The sequence below is a fragment of the Arachis duranensis genome, chromosome 3 (assembly GCF_000817695.3).
Source record: "Arachis duranensis cultivar V14167 chromosome 3, aradu.V14167.gnm2.J7QH, whole genome shotgun sequence".
In the NCBI taxonomy this organism is placed as follows: domain Eukaryota; kingdom Viridiplantae; phylum Streptophyta; class Magnoliopsida; order Fabales; family Fabaceae; genus Arachis; species Arachis duranensis.
The window spans coordinates 42855052-42874716 of NC_029774.3; the positions used below are offsets into that span (position 1 = coordinate 42855052).

Sequence of the window (19665 nt, forward strand, 5' to 3'; positions counted from 1 at the left end):
TTCTAACATTAACAGCATAAATTTAAAATAACTTAGTGATATTGACTGAAATTAGTTGAAAATCATTGTTACCTTCCTATTGGATTTGTAATTTACATGCTTTGTTTTACATGTTTTAAGTCACTATTAAAAATTATAAGTAAAATTATTAAATTTGTTCTTTATATCATAAATCTTTTTGGACTCCTTCAAAAAATTAAAGATAAGTTACTTAAATAAATTGAAATGTAACTAAAATTACTCGATTACAACTTCTTGCTACTGCTAATCTGAATAAGCGTTTTCACAATTCTGTGTAAATTGGTACGGAGTGTGGCGGTGGAAGACAAACGTAAAATGATTGAGTGCCATTTTTTGCAATACAGAGCGAGAAGAGTTTTCTATTCTTACCACATAAGCTCCAAATTAAATAATTAACATCTTTTATCCTATCAAGTACTATCTATTTTCTTATATCTTAATATAACAATATAAGAAATAAAAAAATATTGATTTGATTGCTATATCAAAATAAGACTATTCAAAATATTCATACCATATTTTAATTAAAATAAAACCATTTATAATACGGTTTTTTTATATTTTATCATTTTATTTTTATTAGTTTAATTACTCTGTTGGTCTCTATAATTTCGTGAAATTTTCAATTAGGTCCCTATACTTTTTTTCTTTTTAATTGGGTCTTTGTACTAATTTTTTTTCAATTAAGTTCCTCTTTGTAGTAATTGGCTTAATTATATAGGGAGCCAAGTAAAAAAAAAAATAATTGGTATAGGGACCTAAATAAAAAGAAAAAAAGTGTACGGACCCAATAAAAAAATCAGTGCAAAGACTCAATTAAAAGAAAAAAAATGTATAGGGACCAAAATGAAAATTTCTTGAAACTATACAGAATAATTATATTTTTTTATTATTAAATTTGTATTTAATGTTATTTGTGGTCTGAAATTTCAGTTTTACTTTTATTTTTTTTCACGTATGGTTTTGTTTTTATATAATTTGTTATTTTTTTATACTACAACAAATGCTAGACCCCAACACAATATACATGACACACATTTTACATTCATTTTTTTTCTTCACTTACCATATCATACACAATAAAACACTAAACACTCACGATACAATTGTTTTTTTACCTACAAATTCTACACAACAAAATATTTTATTTTATGTTATTTTTTTTTACACTACCCGAATACGTGAAACAAATCCTTAATCCTCATTTAAATGAGATAATTAACTTTACAATACAATTTCATTGTTCCCGATTTGATATAATACAGTAATTGCACTTTAAATAAAAAAATATCAGTATATTATTATGTATAAGAAACTGTCTGATATAATAAAGTATAAATTAATCTTATTATTTCTTAGTTATAATAAAATAAAATTAATTTATATTTGAAGTATACTTATTCTACTGTATCAAAGAGAGAATAATAAAATTATATTTTAAACTTAATTTTCTTAATTAAATGATGATCAAGAATTCATTTCACATAAATTAGTAGCTTAAAAAAATTTAATATAATGTAAAAATAAGTTATTGTATAAGATATGATTCGTGAAAAAATTATTGTACAGTTAATGTTTAGTATTCTACTGCGTATGACATAGTTAGTGAAAATAAAAAACAAATGCAAAATTTGTGTCATTTATTTTTTGGTTAGGGTCTAGAACTTGCTGTCTTACTAAAAAAAATTTCAAGCTACACAAAAACAATAGCATATGTAAAAAAAAATAGAATTAAAACTCGTATTTCATACCACATCCAATGTTAAACACAAACTTAACACTAAAAATTGTTACTGAGTTTCTTATATAATTTAGGTAACGTGCCCAAAAATTAATATATTGAATGTTCAACAAAAATTCATTCTAGTGTATTTCTGTTCTGACTAGTAAAATATATTTCTATTCATACGTTACGGTTATTACACAGATCTTATATGTATTTAACATATTGATTGTAGGTTGAATGGAAGAAGAAATACAGCGCACAAATCTCGTTAAATTGTTTATAACGAGATAAGTATTAAAGTGGTCCTTAAAATTGCACTCGAGTCTAATAGTAGTCCCTGAACTTAAAACTTACCCATATTCGTCCCTGAAGTTGCATTCGTCCTTCCGGCACATTCCGTGGACCTGGCATCACCGGAAAGCTGATCTGGACTCTCCAGTGACACGCTGGCCAGGTCACGGCGAGCTGACGTGGATTATAAAACTTTTATGGTGCAACTTGGTCCCTAAATCAAAATTAAAAATTTTAATCATCAATCTCTTCTCTACAGTAATTCCTCTTTTCTCTACAGGCATAGATCTTCATATCCCAAATTCACAAGATTTTTCTTTTTGTTTATTTTTAGTTGAAGTATCTTATAACAATAACAACAACTACAGTCTTCTTAACGACCATTATTTGAACAAGTTTAACCGCTTTTATCCCATTTTTTTCTGTAAGAAAGATGGTGAGATTATAACATAAAAAAAACTTATGTGATATATATAATTAAAGAAATAATGCAAAGTTTAGTTTCTAAAGTTGTGAACAATCATTAAAATTTGTTGACTTTTAAAAATGATTAAATTGATTCCTAAATTCATAAATTGTGAATCTCAACTCATCTCTAATGTTAATATAAAATGTTAAAATGTTAGCATGACATTTACAAACAAAAAGATGATATCATTAATATTTTAATATGTCAAGTTAGTGTCTTAAATTAGTTAATTATATTTATTTTACTTAATTAATTTTTTATTAATTAGAGACTAAAATAATAAATATTAAATTAGGTAAATTTTTGCTATTTTTTGTCTCTCTAATATTACCATTAATTAATTTAAAATACCTATTTAACTATAATAAAATCTTAAACACGTCATTTTAATGGAGATGTCATAAGATTTGAAATGCCATAATATAACACTTTATATTAATACTATGTGAATGACAGTTAAATTAGGATGATGCATGGTTATTTTGGAACAGGATTCGAAAATAAATGTAATGTAGTATATAATAATAACAATGTAACTTTTTAATTCTGTAAATACAAGAGATATATTTTTGTAAAATCATATAAAAATATAAAATTGAATTTGATCAAACATTTTAATTAAACTAGAGTTAAATGAGTGCATAAAATGTTCAATACAAAGACATAGTATATGTGACTCTTAACTAACAAAACATATGCATACTTTCAACGAAGTTGTAATTTGTAGCCTCTTACACATCCATATGGAGACGAGAAGAGAAGAAAAGGAAAGAGAGGGGTTACTATTATAGAGAAGAGAATAATAATTAAATTTGGGGATTAAAATTTTTTATTTTGATTTAGGGACCAAATTGCACCATAAAGGTTTACTAATCCACGTCAGCCGTTACCTGGCCAGCGTGTTACGAAAGAGTCCACATCAGTTTTCCGGTAGTGCCAGGTGGAGGGACTGTGCCGGAAGGACGAATCTGAGTCCCGGGGTGCAACTTCATCGACGAATACGAGTCAATATTAAGTTCAGGGACTACTATGAGGTTCGAGTGCAACTTTATGGACCACTTTGAGACTTATCTCCTTTATGACAGAAGACAATGACAAAGATGCATTTATATTTTAATATTCTTAATTATTACGAATTTTACAGACATATTTTTTGTATAATTCTAGCACAGGACATGAATACAACAATTTATAATTGAGATACATAAATAAAAAATTGAATTTTATTTTTTTTTATTTTTTATGTCTAAGTTATAATTTATTGGTATAGAATTATACATTATATTTCTATTAATTAATTCAAACGTGAGTTTCTGGTGTCTCCCGCTTCAACTTCGAAAATAGACTCTATTATTAATGAATCGATCATACTCATCCTTAATTAGAATATATATTGTGAATGAATTTCATGCATTCATAAATCGAAGATACCCATTTTGATTTGTCTTTATTTCTACTAATTTGAATCATACTGTTTCAATTTAGCACTAGAGAAGCTAAGTCAAATTTGGTCAATTCGATTTACATAAATTTTTGTAACAAATTTGTTCCTGGGACATGCACTAGTAACTTTTTTTTATTTAGAACTTTTTGATAACACGAAATCTAACTTGATTTATTAATGTTATTTATCGGAAAAAATATTCTGTCCTTTAAGCTTAAGCTTAGGCTTAAAATAATATTTTTATTTTTTTATTCTTTTAAAATTTTTACTGCTTATATTCATTTAACATCAACTCAAACTTAAGCTAAACTCAAATAAAAATAAAAAAGATATTTAGCTTAAATAAATTTTTTTCTGCTATCTTCTCAATTATGGAGTACTAAAATTACATACACAAACTTCTTCTTTTTCTCTTAATAAATCTCCCTTAAAACTCTATATAATTTTAGAACACTAAATCACGGGTTAACTTAATTAACTCATTTATCTAAATTGATTCTTAAATATGTGTTAGTTCCTTTCTTTTATTTAGTTCTACCTTTCTTATTTTCTGAATTAACATTGACGTACAATTTGTTAAAACTAATACTATATCATTTAAAGAAATAATTTAACAATGAAAATTATGTTCTAAATCGATAATCATTCACTAAAGTAGAATACGGTGAAAATTTAAAAATATCAACAACAAACTTGGATTCTTATTTTAAACTTTTATTTCCTTACCTTTAACATTTGTTTATTTATTATTTTGTTAATAAATTTTTTGCTAAAAAAATTGTGTTAATATAAAAAAATTGTAATATTAAATGATTAATTCATTCGAAAGTAAATCTAAAGAATCATCAACAAAATAAATTTATTATTTTTCTAATTATTTTTGTTTATTGTTATAGAATGTCATGATAAAAAAATCAACTATATACATATGAGATACCAAATTTTTTAAATTTGCATGATAATACAGTAATTTATTTTATGTTAATTGTGTATAAAAAATAATTATTCATTTAAAAAAACTTTAAATACCAAAAATCAATGCTTAATAAAGATATATTTTGTCATTCTAAGGTATTTAAAATATATTTTTAAAACAAATCAACCAAACATATTTTTAGTATTTTTAATATTTGAAAATCTATCTTCTTTTTTAAAAATTTTTTAAAAAATTTATACTGCGAAAATTGAAAAGTTAAACATAAAATTTGTTTTTCTTAAAACAAAAATAAAAAAATTAAACATTTCGCAGCGCCCTGCCCATGACGATTTCCCGTACATTGAACAATGGTTTGTTTGTGCACCACATGACGTCAATCTTTTTTATATTGGTAATCATTATCCTATTCTAGAAGAACATATCACGCCATTTCTGCAGCAGAAGATAAAATCTGCACAAGATTTATTATCTGCCCCCTACAATAGGAAGATTACTTTCGGCGTGAAGCCAGTCATCAATAGTAAAATCCACCGCTACATCTGCGTTGATGTATCAACACACAACCCGGGCTAGGAGGCCCGAATGGAATAATACTGAAACACAAGTTTCCTTTGATCCCATCCATGACACATGAATGGCCACGATCTAACTGTAAAATCTAACGGTGAAAGACACTTCCAGCCGTATCCGATTTTTTTTATCCTCACTCCTAACGCCACATGTTGGAACAAAGAGTTTGTACAAATACATTCTAATCATAAGATTTTTTAAAAATATTGGAACTCTGTCATGTGTGCCTCTTGATCCCACCACCATATATGTGAACGGTAAATTATTGAAGTTTTTGGAACTTAATTAAAAAAAAAAGTGAAAATAAAATAAATAGTATCTTAATTTTCAACAATTGTTTTGTATTTTTATTTTTTAGTAATTTTTTACCTTCAAACATCTTTTAAAAACAATGACAATACTAATTGCACTGATGTATTAAATAACATGTCCACCACCTATCACTCCTAATTGGTCATGCAGTTAGTAAGACCACTGTTTACCTCTCATTCAATCCGAATTACATTATTTTTTTTGGTATGATATTTTAATTAAATTTACGTTATAATAATGTCACTCATATTCTAATTATTTTTTGTAAATTTAATTTTGATTAAAAATAAAATCGTGTTAATGCAACTTATGTTTGATAATTTTTATATTAAAATAGATACTAATAAATTAAATATTATTTAAATTATACTACTAAAAATTACTTTTACAAGATAAAATACTAAAAAATCATGAATTTAAAGAATTAATTTATCTTATCTTATCATGTTAATTTACATTTTTTAGATAAATCTTATTAACCAACTTTATAATAACAATTAATATTTACTTGTTAAATTAAAAAATACAAATTCTAATAGACAAAATATCAAAAACAAAAGACATATATGAATAACATATCAATATATAGTTTATTAAATTATATTATCTATAATTTTTTTTATTACTTTCACTATTTTTTTATTTAGTATTCTTTTATACTGTAGATTTTTATTACTTATAATTCTACTATTATTTATAGTTAATTTTTTATTTATTTAGTATTTTATTTATTCGCTAACCCCTCCATTATTTATAACTATATCGATCTACTATTACAACTACTAACACATGCTTATAAGAAACCAAGTCATACCAATTAAATCCACATCAGGTTTTTCACCGAAGAAAAAATTTTCTGGCCTGCTACAAGAATACTTTTTATTTTTTATCAGGATATGGGACAAACATATTTATCTTAACAAAGTAACAATACAAGCCCATAAATCAATCCAACTGGCTATTCAAAAACAAAATAGGAAGACCCACTCCACTAAATAAAGCTCACAACAACAAAGCCCATCCAACAATTCATTGGCTTTGAACAAATTCAGCCACAAAGCCACTGCGCTATGAGCCGTTCACGAAGGGCAAAACTCCAGGACACTCAACTCATCGATTTTTGGTTAACGGGAGATCAGGTTCTTGTCTATCCTTGCTCTGCAATTTATTAGTGCCACCACACAAGCTACCTTGACGATCTCAGCCATCAACATATATAATTCAATATCTTCACGGTTTGAAATCATGTCATACCAGTATATCAAAAAAGTACACTGATACATTGGAAAATCTTCCAAAACTATGTTGTTTATTGCAATGAGATTCAAAGTTTGCGGGTTTGGATTCAAAGTAAATGGATATTACAAACTACGGTGATGATGCCATTTTTATTCCGTATGTGATGTGTTGGCATAGCTGTGGGGTGACACGTTTTTTGTTTTTTTTTGCAGGTTAGTGAAGTATTGGGTCAGTTGGGTCAGGTTTGGAGTCAGGTTTAGATTGCTCTATCTCCTCATACATATTCTTAAATAGAGTCAGATTTAAACATAGGTGACGTTTCAAAAAAGAAAAAAAAAAAGACATAGATGACATTAATAAAATAAATTAAGTATCAAATTAAAGAATTTTTATTAAATAAATTAATTGCACGTTTTATTTATTAAAAAAGTATTTAATTTTTTGCAAATTAGATTTAATCAATTAAAATTTTACTTATTTTATTTACATTTTATATAAATTTATACAATTTATTTTATTATCACTGTAAATAAGATGTGTAATAAAGTATAAAAATATAACTTCTCTTAAGATTATATATTAATAAATAGATATATGAAAGAAAAATGAGATTTAAATTTAAATTAGACGAAAATTTGAGAAAGAGAAAAAGTTGGACAATTATTAAAATAGTTGGAAGGTTAATATTGTTTTTTAATTTTATCGAAAGTTTCTAAAATATTAAAGTGGATGAACACAGTAAATCGACAAACTGATTTTCTATTGTTTTGAAGTTTTTTTATTGTTTTGAACAGATTAATAATTTAATTATTTATAAATATTATTAAATTTATTTATTTATTTTTTAACAATATTTAATTTGAAGTAGAAATAATTTTTTATGCAATGTTATCTTTATCTTCATACATATTTTTAATAAATAAAATATATATTTTTAATTTTATATTTAATTTCCTAAATTATCTTTAGTCTTATTTTTTAATTATTAATTTATATTTTATTATATTCTCTCATTGCTCCAATTGCTCCAACAACATACAAGGTAAAAAGGGTAAAAAACTATAATAAGCCAACTGGCTCAAAAAATTACGTAAATACGCCAAAGCAAAAATCGTTCCAGCAATAAGCCAGATCGTATTTTTATATAATTCGAACCCGGTTGGTTCGAACTCTAATTGTTAGTAAATCGAACCAGGTGAGTTCGAATTAGGTTTTGTTGGTTGGTAATAAATCGAACCAGCTTGGTTCGAATTAAGAATGAACGTAATTCGAACCAAGCTGGTTCGAATTATAGAGAGAGACGGTTTCCTTGTAATTCGAACCAGTCTGGTTTGAATTACACAAATCCTAGTTCGAACCAGACCGGTTCGAATTAGTGTGAGATTGAGCTGTATGTATATGGTTCCAAACGTGAGTTAGTCTCATTAGAGGGAGTAAGATGGCTAGTGAGGAGAGTTTTGTGGTTTTGGTGCACCACAGAGGATCTGTTAATAGAAAAACTCGTTCCGGAGTAAAGTTCACAGATAAAAATCCTCTATGTATTGTCATAACATCTACGACGAGTTATGATGACCTTGTTAGCGCTGTACTAATGAAGCTCGGTCTGGATGGTGCGAAGCGGGTAAAGAAGTTTTTCTATCGCATTCCAGTCACGGTGCTACAGAATACGGTGAAGTATGATTGCTTCACGATTAATAATGATGTGGACTTGCAAGTAATGTTTCTTTGTCGGCGGCAGTTTCCGGAGGTGAGGACACCGGAGTTGTTGGCACGGCTGGTTGATGTTGTATCCAACTCCAGCGGTTCGAACAGGAATACGAACACTATAGCGAATCCAGCAGGTTCTAGTTCCCGGCCTGCCGTTGCTTCCTCGTCCGTCCCTGTGTACGAACCAGTGGTCCAACATGTCGCCTCCCCATCTTTTGCTGTTGACCTCAATGGCACCGAAGGCGACGAGGTAGTGGAAAGGGAAAATTTGCCGAACGCTTTAGTGGGAGTTGCACCTGTTGGCGTAGGAGACGGTTTTTTGGTTGATGAAGAGGAGGATGACGTCGAGCCGGATATGATTGACGATGATAGCGCTGATGATATTGGAGCGACTGGGCCTGCATTGGAGGTAGGTGGTTCTAGCTCTGACACACAACAGTATCCACCACATTTTTCCTCGTTGGACTTGGACGCCATGAGACATGAGGGGGTTTTAGGGCACGCTGTTGGATTCGGAGCTAGAGATGCGGAAGGGACTACTGGTCTGACAGAGTTCCAGGTTGGTCAGCAATTCCAGGATAAAGATGAGGCCCTTTTAAGTGTGAAGACTTACAGCATCCGGCGAGGGGTACAGTACAAGGTGGTGGAGTCCGATCACCGCCGGTATGTGGGCAAGTGTTCCGAGTTTGGGAATGGGTGCACATGGTTGATTCGACTGAGTCTCCGGAAGCGCAAGTGCATTTGGGAGGTCAAACGGTACAATGGACCTCACACTTGCCTGGCCACATCCATCTCGAGTGACCACAGGAGTTTGGATTATCATGTGATTTTGGCGTTCATTATGCCAATGGTTAGGGCCGATGCATCCGTGAGCATCAAGGTGCTCCTGAACGCCACGGCAGCGCACTTTGGTTTTAGGCCGACTTACCGGAGGGTTTGGATGGCGAAGCAGAAATCTATTGCCCTCATATACGGTGACTGGGATGAGTCCTGCAACGACCTGCCTAGGTGGGTGTTGGGTGTGCAGCTGACGATGCCTGGTAGTGTTGTCGTCCTTAAGACGACCCCGGTTCGAGTTGGAGGACAAGTGGACGAGTCTCAAGCGTACTTTCACAGGCTTTTCTGGACTTTCCCACCGTGCATCGAGGCATTCTGTCATTGCAAGCCGCTAGTGAGCATTGACGGCACACATCTGTATGGAAAGTATGGGGGGACGTTGCTCATCGCGATTGCACAGGACGGGAACTCGAACATTCTACCTGTCGCATTCGCACTAGTAGAGGGTGAGAATGCGGAATCCTGGACATTCTTTCTCTCGCACCTTCGACAGCATGTGACCCCGCAGCCCGGTTTGCTGGTTATATCGGACAGGCACAACGGCATCAAGGCTGCGCTTGAGGCCCCTGACGGCGGTTGGCTACCGCCATCTGCGTACCGTGCATTCTGCATACGACACGTAGCGGCTAATTTTGCCCTAACCTTCAAGGGCAAAGACGCTAGGAGGCTACTAGTGAACGCGGCGTATGCGAAGACCGAGGTTGAATTTGATTACTGGTTTGATATCCTGCGATCTGAAGATCCGGCGATGTGTGAGTGGGCGAACCGGATTGATTACTCGTTGTGGACTCAGCATCGTGATGAGGGGCGGAGATTCGGTCACATGACGACGAACATCTCCGAGTGTGTGAACTCTATCCTGAAGGGGGTCAGAAATCTCCCTGTAGCATCCCTGGTGAAGGCAACATATTGTAGGCTTGCGGAACTGTTTGTTCGCAAGGGGAGAGAGGCTGAGGCCCAGATGGGAACAGGACAACAATTCAGTCAGCATTTGGTGAAGTGTATTGAGGCCAACATGAAGACGGCCAGGTGCTTCACGGTGACGCTGTATGACCGGGATAACTCCGAGTTCACTGTAGCAGAGACCACTCCGACTGGTTCTTTCTCCTTGGGTACTTACAGAGTATCACTTGCCTCTCGGACATGTGACTGCGGGTACTTCAGGCTCTTCATTTCCCGTGTCAGCACGCACTTGCATGCTGTGCATACTCACGGGTCACCTGGACCTCTTACGTTCACAGCGTCTATCAGATTAGCTCGGTGTTCAATGTGTATCGGATGGGATTCACACCTCCGATCCCAGAGGGCTTCTGGCCACCTTACGACGGGCCCACGGTGATTCCAGACCCTGACAAGAGGCGTGCCAGAGAGGATCGTCCTAGATCCACTAGGATACGGATGAATATGGACGAGGCGGATCCGAATCGGCCAAAGAGGTGCGGCCTATGTCGCCAACCCGGACACACACGACGTAGTTGCCCACAGGTTGGAGGCTCGTCTCAAACAGGACACCATTAGTATGCATGTTGTTAGTGTTAGCATTATCTACATTAGTGCGCATCTTGCTAGTCTTAGAGTTATTTAGATTATTTCGCATGTTGTTAGTGTCAGTATTATTTACATTAGTGCACATGACTTTTAGTTTGATTGTTGCGAGTAGTAATGAATATGGCTTCTTTAATTATGTATAATGCTACATTTTCCGTAGGTGCACAATTTAATAAGAAAAAATAAACACTGAACTGTTTCAAGATTCGTTGACCATACATAATCAAAGTCCAACAACACAAATAAAAAAAACATAGCTGAACAGACTATAACATAACAAAAAAAATACAAATAACTTTCATACATGAATGAACTTTAAGGAAAAAAAATACATGAAACGTGAATCATCTAAACAGATGCGACCCAGTACCACAGCGACGGGCTACCCGTGTCCTCTGACCTCGGCGGATAAACGACTCTTCATCCTCGATGTCATCCCCATCATCCGGTGGGGCAGGCTGTGCTGGTGGCGCAACATGCAGGGGTGCCGCCGAAATCCCTGCGACAGACTCTGATGCAGCGGTGAAGGCGGATGGAGGAGTACCTCCGAGACAGAATCTGGGTCGTTTTCGCTGAGATTTTGTGGGGTAGGGGGTAGGAATAATAGTTCGAATGAGGGTGATTCGAACTCCTTATATAGCCGAATCACCCATAATTCGAACCACCTTGGTTCGAATTATGAAGGACCACGCCAATGGTAATTCGAACCAGCTTGGTTCGAATTACATGGTTTGGTTTCCAATGAATAATTCGAGCTAGGCCAGCTCGAATTACGTGCAAGAAGAGTTCGAACCATCCTGGTTCGAATTACGTTTAAATTTTCTCTCCTTAATTCGAACCACCCTGGTTTGAATTATTAAGGTTTGTAGTTCGAACCACCTTGGTTCGAATTACATAAAGATAGTGTTTGGCTTATTGCTGAAAAGATTTTCGGTTTGGCGTATTTACGTTAGACCCTTCTTGCCTTGGCTTATATAAGTTTTTTACCCAGGTAAAAAATCATCCACGGAGCATGAGACACATATTTGTAAAATATAAAGTATTTTTTTAGATAACTCGTAATGATATTTTGATATTTTATTGGTATTGAAATATAAATTAATTTTTTTAATTATTTTTAATGTCTTATTTTAATTATATTAAGTATTTAAAATTTTTTTGTTTTAATAAATAATAATATATATTATATCTAAATTTATTTCAAAAATACCTGTTAAGAATAAGATTAAATTTATTGATACGTGATGTTATTTAGGTGTGTCCAAGTATATCTAGAGAAGAATTTTTTTTATTTTTTATCAAGACACGGTTGGATACGGTAGACACGCGTGTCGAACGAGTGTCGTGTCCGAAATGTGTCCGACACGCAGACACGACAATTCAACGAAGTATCTGTGCTTTATAGCCTATTATCTTTCTCCTTCTATATTCTTCTTCTATTAAATAAAGAAAAAAATTGATGCTTAAACTGTTAAAAGGTTACTCTGATATTGCAACGGAGATTATATTTTTCATGTTGAATAAAGTTGTAAAAAATAATTTTATACCAGTGATAATAAATTAAAATTTTTCTTTTTTTAGCAACAAACTCACAAGAGCGGAACCAACTCATGTTAGTAAAGAACACCATTGCAGGTACCTTTTATTAGATTAAGAAATTGTACAAAATAGAAGTAATATTGGCTAATTATAAATTTGAATGCTCTACAGAGAGTTTAATAGCTTCTTATATTGTGCATGTGTAGAAAATTCCGTCTCAAACAAGAAATTTCAATTTTATAGGTTTTTTTTGTTAAATTGTCATTCAAATATAATGAAATTTGTATTGGTAAATGGTATATTTTATTGATTTCTAAATTTTATAGTTCTTCAAGGTTCAAGAATTTATTGATAAGAACATGTATAAGGAATTGTTAAAGTTTTTTACTCAGTACAAATTCAGAAATTACTTACTTATAGTTTGATCTATAGCCTCAAAAAAAGACAATTATTTTTCTTCTTTACACTTTTTGTAGATACATAAAAGATTTTTCAAATACAAATCTTTGGCTTTCCATTTAAAAAAAGTCTCTAAACAAAAAGAAAATATGACTTTTGAATATGATTCATCTTTTGTAAACAATCTTGTTTTTATATTTATTTTATGACTTTGAGTTAGACAAAAGAAGATAAAATATTATTGTAATAACTATTTTATGGATTATGTTATTTATAGATAGGTGATGTATGTATTCATTATAATTAAAATATTTTCATATTGTTATTGTTTATAGATAGGTAATATATATTTATTTTAATTTTAATATTTTTATATTATCATTGACTACTCTATTATTATTATTTTTATATTATTCAAATTTAAAATTTCAAAAAATATTAAAATAATCAACTTTAAATCCTATAAAAAAAGCGACTGGCAATGCCCGTTAAGCATCGATTTGCTGTATCCAGATATGGGCCCTCCCCCATACTTCTCGGAGGAACCTCATCTAAGTCATCCAAACCGTATTTCTCGTAGGGGGAGGCCTCCAACCAATACAGAGGAAAGCGAGGAACAGAATTTTCATCCAGGAAAAAGGGGTGGTGACCTTCTACACCTTGAACTTTGAAAAAATAATTTTTTAAGTCATGGAAGGATTCATCAAAAAGGGTGAAAACTCTCCGACCTTGTATGGCTCGGAAAGACCTATTGCTGCTTGTTATTTAGCCCACTGAAGGACTTGGTCATATGAAAAAGATAGAAGAAAATCCTCAAAGTGGTCGGAAAATCTAAGGCGTGGCTGATAAACTGGTAAATTTTCAGAAAATCCCAAGAATTGGGGTGAAGTTGGGTAGGAGCAACTCGGCAGTGACACAAAACAGCTATTTCAAAATCAGAAAATGGAAGAAAAACACCCAAACGGGTAATCATGCTTTCATACATGTAGAAGAAATGAGGGACCTCCTCAGTATCCTTCCCAAAACAAACCCGGTCTTCCAGACCCGGGACCACCAATTCATACTTCGGCTCATCCTCCTCAGAAATACAAATATGGTGATGAGTACGAAGGTTGGTGATGAATTCGGCATCGACCAAGGGTTCCTTTCCCAAGACCGTAACATTAACCCACTGAGCAAGAACTTCTACAGAAGACATTTTTTTCTAGGGTACGATGAAAACCTACAAAGGGAAAAGGAAAAAGAATAAAAAACGAGAGTTCCTAAGGGGCATGAAATCTAACAGAAACCTATGACGTCACCTTCTCCCTCTCCAAAGAAAATAAAAGGCATGCAAACAGAAGCACTTAATAAAAGGGAAGAAAAACCAAGTTGGGTTGGTCTAGTGGTTAGCTCACTAGTCCGCTTAAGCAAGTGTTGGGGTTCGAATTCCGCCTTGTGCATGTAGCAATCCATTGGCCAGCGGCAAACCCTTAAATGGAGCTCAGTACCGTGGCGGATTAGTCATTGGCCTGCCGGGCTGGGGGATACCGTGGGAAACAAAAAAAAAAATAAAAGGGAAGAAAGAACCAACCTTTGCCTGAAAATGAGTAGAGGAAAATGAAAGCCTTCAACGAAAGTATCCCACGAACAGATACGAAAGTGTTCCACGAACAGATAAAAGGGAAAAATTTGAAAAATCGAAGAAATGAAACAACGAAAGAAGAGGGAAGTACTTATAAGCACGTTGGGGCATAATGGTAAAAATGGAAGTAGTCATTAATGAATGCACCTTACCAAGGTAATTAATACATACGCACACCCCTAACGGACGCGACGTTTGATTAGACGTAACTGTGAAAATCAAAAGTCACGAAAATTCACGTCGGTTGTAAACAAATCACGTCGGTTCCCTCACAAGTCGGTTACGACCCCGAGTAGAATACTCGAACCCAAATCTTAAAATAAATTGGGCTTGAGTAGGGGCACTGTTCATACCCTGGCCCAACGATAAGGCCCAGGTCCCAACAAAAGGCCCAACCCAAAAGGGTTGAGCTTCGCCTTGTACCGACCTCCTTCCTACGAAGTTGGTTCTTATCACGACTAACCTTAAAGAAGTCGGGGACGAAGATTTGCTGGCAGATAATCACTTATTCAAATGAGTAACTGCCCCTAAAATCTCTCTACCCACTTCCAGGAGCCATATCTCAACCTCCCTAAGATAAAGGAACGGTTATCCACCTTAAAAGGCGGAACTACTTCAGTGGTGGTTATGGGTTCACCCCTATAAATACACTGACACCTCTCAGGTATCACATAAGCCCAATACTCTCTAGACTTGTTTTACCCCTTTGCTGACTTTGGCATCGAAGTGTCTTTGCAGGTACCACCCCCATTCTCCCTTACACAAGTCGGACGGGAGCCTTGGATCACCAACTCACTTGGACGTTTCATCGTTGAGACGATTGGGCCAGCCAAACTCGTCCAACCTATTAATCTCCGGTTATCCACCGTAACAGTCACTATATTTAAATCTGACTCTATTTAAGAATCCGTGGACATGAAGCAATTTAAACCTGACTCCAAACCTAACCTAACTGATCTAATACTTTACTATCCTACAAAGAACAGAAAACGTGTCCCTGACCCAACTGATCTTGTATGAAAATGTGTCGCCCCTTTAGCTATGCCAACAAATTTCATCACATAAGGAATAAAAATGGCATCATCACCGTAGCATTACCCTTAACTTTATCGGACAATAAAAATTTAGTATAATAATGCAATGGATATTCGGTTTTTAATTTGAATATGGAAGCAAAAAGTGGTGTTTGGATATGGATATGGAGAATACAGGTGCTTCACAGTCATGTGGTGTCAGTAAAACAGAACGAGTTTTCCATATATTCCATTTCATAAATTGTCTCACATATTAGTTTTGTACCCCATGAATCTATATCCGGACAGATCACACATAAGCTTTCCATATCCATAAAATTGAGCCATGGATATTTATTCAATAGAGAAAATAGAGCTTAAAAATAAAATGAATGGATATTTAGCCTCCGAAAAAGTTTTCTTCTAAAAAATGTAGATACTTTATTACTTATTTGAGTGAATTTTTTTTGTCGATTTTGAATGAACTTTTAAAAAAATTATTATAAAATTTAATACAATTTAAGGATTCAATTAAAAAAACATACGAATTTAATTAAAATTATAATAAAATTATACAGACTTATAGAATATAATAATTAAACCTATTCTTTATCAATAATTTGACAAAGGGCGAGTCCTGCACATATAATATTCATAAATAAAAGTTATTTTGAAATTAGATTGTGCACTCCTTTGGTATGGTAGTTGGATCCGTGAAACTATATTACTAGAAGCCACATTTAGTACAATTTTATCCTTTCACTTAACTTTTGCTTATATCGAATTTGTAAAAAAATGTTTTACCACAACCTTCATAACCATAAAAAAAAAAAACAGAAGAATCATCATTGAGAATCCATTATATTAAACCACTCACAAATGGATAATATGTTAGAGGGTATATATATATAATTGATGGACTGTTAATATAAATTTACTTCTAATTAAGTAATATCACATTAAAAAAAATAATTATTTTTATGATACATTCAAAAGAACGAATGTAATTAAATGACCCTATAAAAAGTTTGTCACTATCAATGAATTAAAAATAAATTATATTTATAAAAAAATAGTGTTTAAAACGTTTAATATTATTTAAAATACTTTGTATTCCCAAATTCAATATGAAGATTTTGTATAAGAGATTAATATATTTATTCCCTTAATTGGAATAAATATGCATATAATTATGTTTTTAAAACAACCAAGCAATTATAATTTTTTTTTTGATTTAATTTTGATAGTTTAAAAGTATATAAAAGTCATAGGTAGAGTATCGAATTAGCATCATTTTTTAACTCGATTACTTGAATTTTTTTATTATACCAATAAAAACAAAACTCAAAAACCGTAAAAGAAAATTGATGATAAAAAACTACTGAAATTACATATTCAAATTAAATGGACTTAACAATAAGTTGAGGTTGCCTCTCAAGTTTCTTTGAAAATAAACTAATCAAATTCTACTATTATTATTACAAGCCACATATATCAAATAATATATTTATTAATTTTTTAATTTATTACAAAAAATTTAAATCATAATACTAATAATACATCACAGAGTTATTATTATTAATGTATTAATTATATTTTGATTTTTATTATTTATATATTTAAAATTATATTAAGAATTATTTATTTCGTTTTATAATAAATAATATTTTAAATATGAATAATTTATTAGTTAATATATAAGTACTATATCATACATTCAAGAATTTATTAAAAAAAATAATATTAATATAATGAATTAAAAAAATTCAAAAAGAGATATTATATCAACCTTTTTAGAATAAAATAAATCTTTGAACCAATTTAAAAACAATTAGGTCCGTGCTTAATTGTATTACCTAACAAATTAACATTTGACATTATATTACCTAACAAATTAACATTTGACGAAAAAGATAGGAACTGAAGTGAACTAATTAATCTCAATTAATAATGTACGGAATTTTGTTTTTACCATTTTAAAAAGGCCAAAATTGATATATAAGATTATTATTGATTGAATCGTTGTTATATTCGAATTAATTATAAGGAATGGTTTTTTTGATAATCTAATCTCAATATAATTGAGATATTCCCATGTTAAATAAGGTGTTACATAGCACTTGCACCTGAATCTTTGCGGAAATTGCACTCGCAGTTTTGTAAAATCAAACTCGGACTTTTCTATATAAATAAATAACAAAAATATATTATTTTTTAAAATACGCACGAAAAAATGCTTCCCAAAATATGCAGGACTACTTTAAGTGTGGCGCATGCAAATTGAATTTATACGCCAATTCAGGATTGACGGCCACGAATTGAAACTGGCAGTGACAAGTTGAAAAGCTGAGACTCCAATTTGTTATTGGCGTACACGAAATGAATCAATTCACTACTCGCACACGTGAGTTGGGCCACATCAGAAGCATAGCAGAGGTTACACTATGTTCTAATAATAATGCAACTTACCAATACCAATCAAACATAAATATGACACCATTGATAACATACTATTTTGAATTACAAAATTACTATAGCTGTAGTTAAAAGTAAGTTCTCATATCAGTCTTTATATATTGATGCACTTTGTTTTTTGATTAAATAATTACATATTATATAATAAAATAATAAAAAATATAATAGACAAATAATTAACAGCAGCTCTATTAGTATAATTTATTATTATTGATCGGCACTTAATTAATAATATTTAAAATTATTTGTAAAAAATATAATGTTAAACTGCTGGATTATAAATATTGAATTGTTGACTAAAAATACTAACAAATATAGATTAAAATCGTTGATATTTAAATCAGTGGTGGATCCAAAAATTTTATAAAGAAGAGGCCGAAAATAAAAAAATTAAAAATACCATATTAAAATTAAAAAGTTTAATAAAAAAATAATTATATATTTTAATATTATTTTAAACTAAAATTAATTTTAAAAAAGGGTAAAGTATACTTTTTGTCCCTGAAGTTTGATAAAAGTTTCAAAAATACCCCTAAGTTTTATTTTATTTTAATTTTATTCCAAAAGTTTTCGATTTGTATCAAATATACCCCTGACAGTTAATTTTTAAAAAAATTTAAGACCAATTCAACAACAATTTCATAAGAATAACCCTCAACACAAACAAATCAAGAATAATTTTCATGCATTATTGTTAGATTGGTCTTAAATTTTTTGAAAATTTAGCCGTCGAGGGTATATTTGATGCAAATCGAAAACTTCTGGGACATAATTGAAACAAAATAAAACTTAGGATTATTTTAAAAACTTTTGCCAAACTTTAGGGACAAAAAGTATACTTTACCCTTAAAAAATCACTTAATATATTTTGATTTTAATATTATACAAAATAAAATTTAATCTAATTTATTTTTATGTATATATTTTCTTATTACATCCAATTAAAAATTATTATAAAAATCAAAGTATTTTTATATAATAATAGATAGAAAAATTATAAAAAAAACTTGAAAGAACAAAAGAAAATAAATTTTAAATGAATGACATGGGACTTGAACTCATGCTTTGAAGTATAAAATACCTCCTTTTAACCACTAAACTAGAAAGTATATTTCTCAAAACTTTTAAACATTAGATATCATGTATTTTAAGATTTGGCCCCCTAAATCCACCTCTGATTTTAATCTTTTTCAAAAATTAAATTTATAGAGTAACATAATAAAAAAAGATTATGAGATACTAAATTTGTCTTTCTATTTGTAGTGGTTGATTAGTAGTTAATTTTTAAAATTATTTACGCAAATATTTTAATATACAAGTGATATACATAAATTCAAAATCAGATTATCTAAAGTAAAATAGTTGAGTTAGTAAACAAATAAAATAAAAAGTTAATTACTATTAGATTTATAATTTTTATAAATTATGTGTTTTATTATCTTAATTAAGAATGATTATTTTTTTTATTTTAAAAAAATTTGAAATATATAATAAATTTTTTTTCCATCAATAAA

At 31.1% G+C, this 19665-nt stretch overlaps 2 protein-coding genes across 3 annotated transcripts in view; both read left to right on the forward strand.

Annotated features, from left to right (window-relative positions):
- LOC107478936 (short-chain dehydrogenase TIC 32 B, chloroplastic) overlaps positions 1 to 19665 on the forward strand; it is a 78680-nt gene that overhangs the window by 52807 nt on the left and 6208 nt on the right. The window lies entirely within an intron of this gene.
- On the forward strand, positions 8448 to 10892 carry LOC107479010 (uncharacterized). Its single transcript, XM_016099163.1, has one exon. The coding sequence runs from the start codon at positions 8448 to 8450 to the stop codon at positions 10890 to 10892; it is 2445 nt and encodes an 814-aa protein (XP_015954649.1).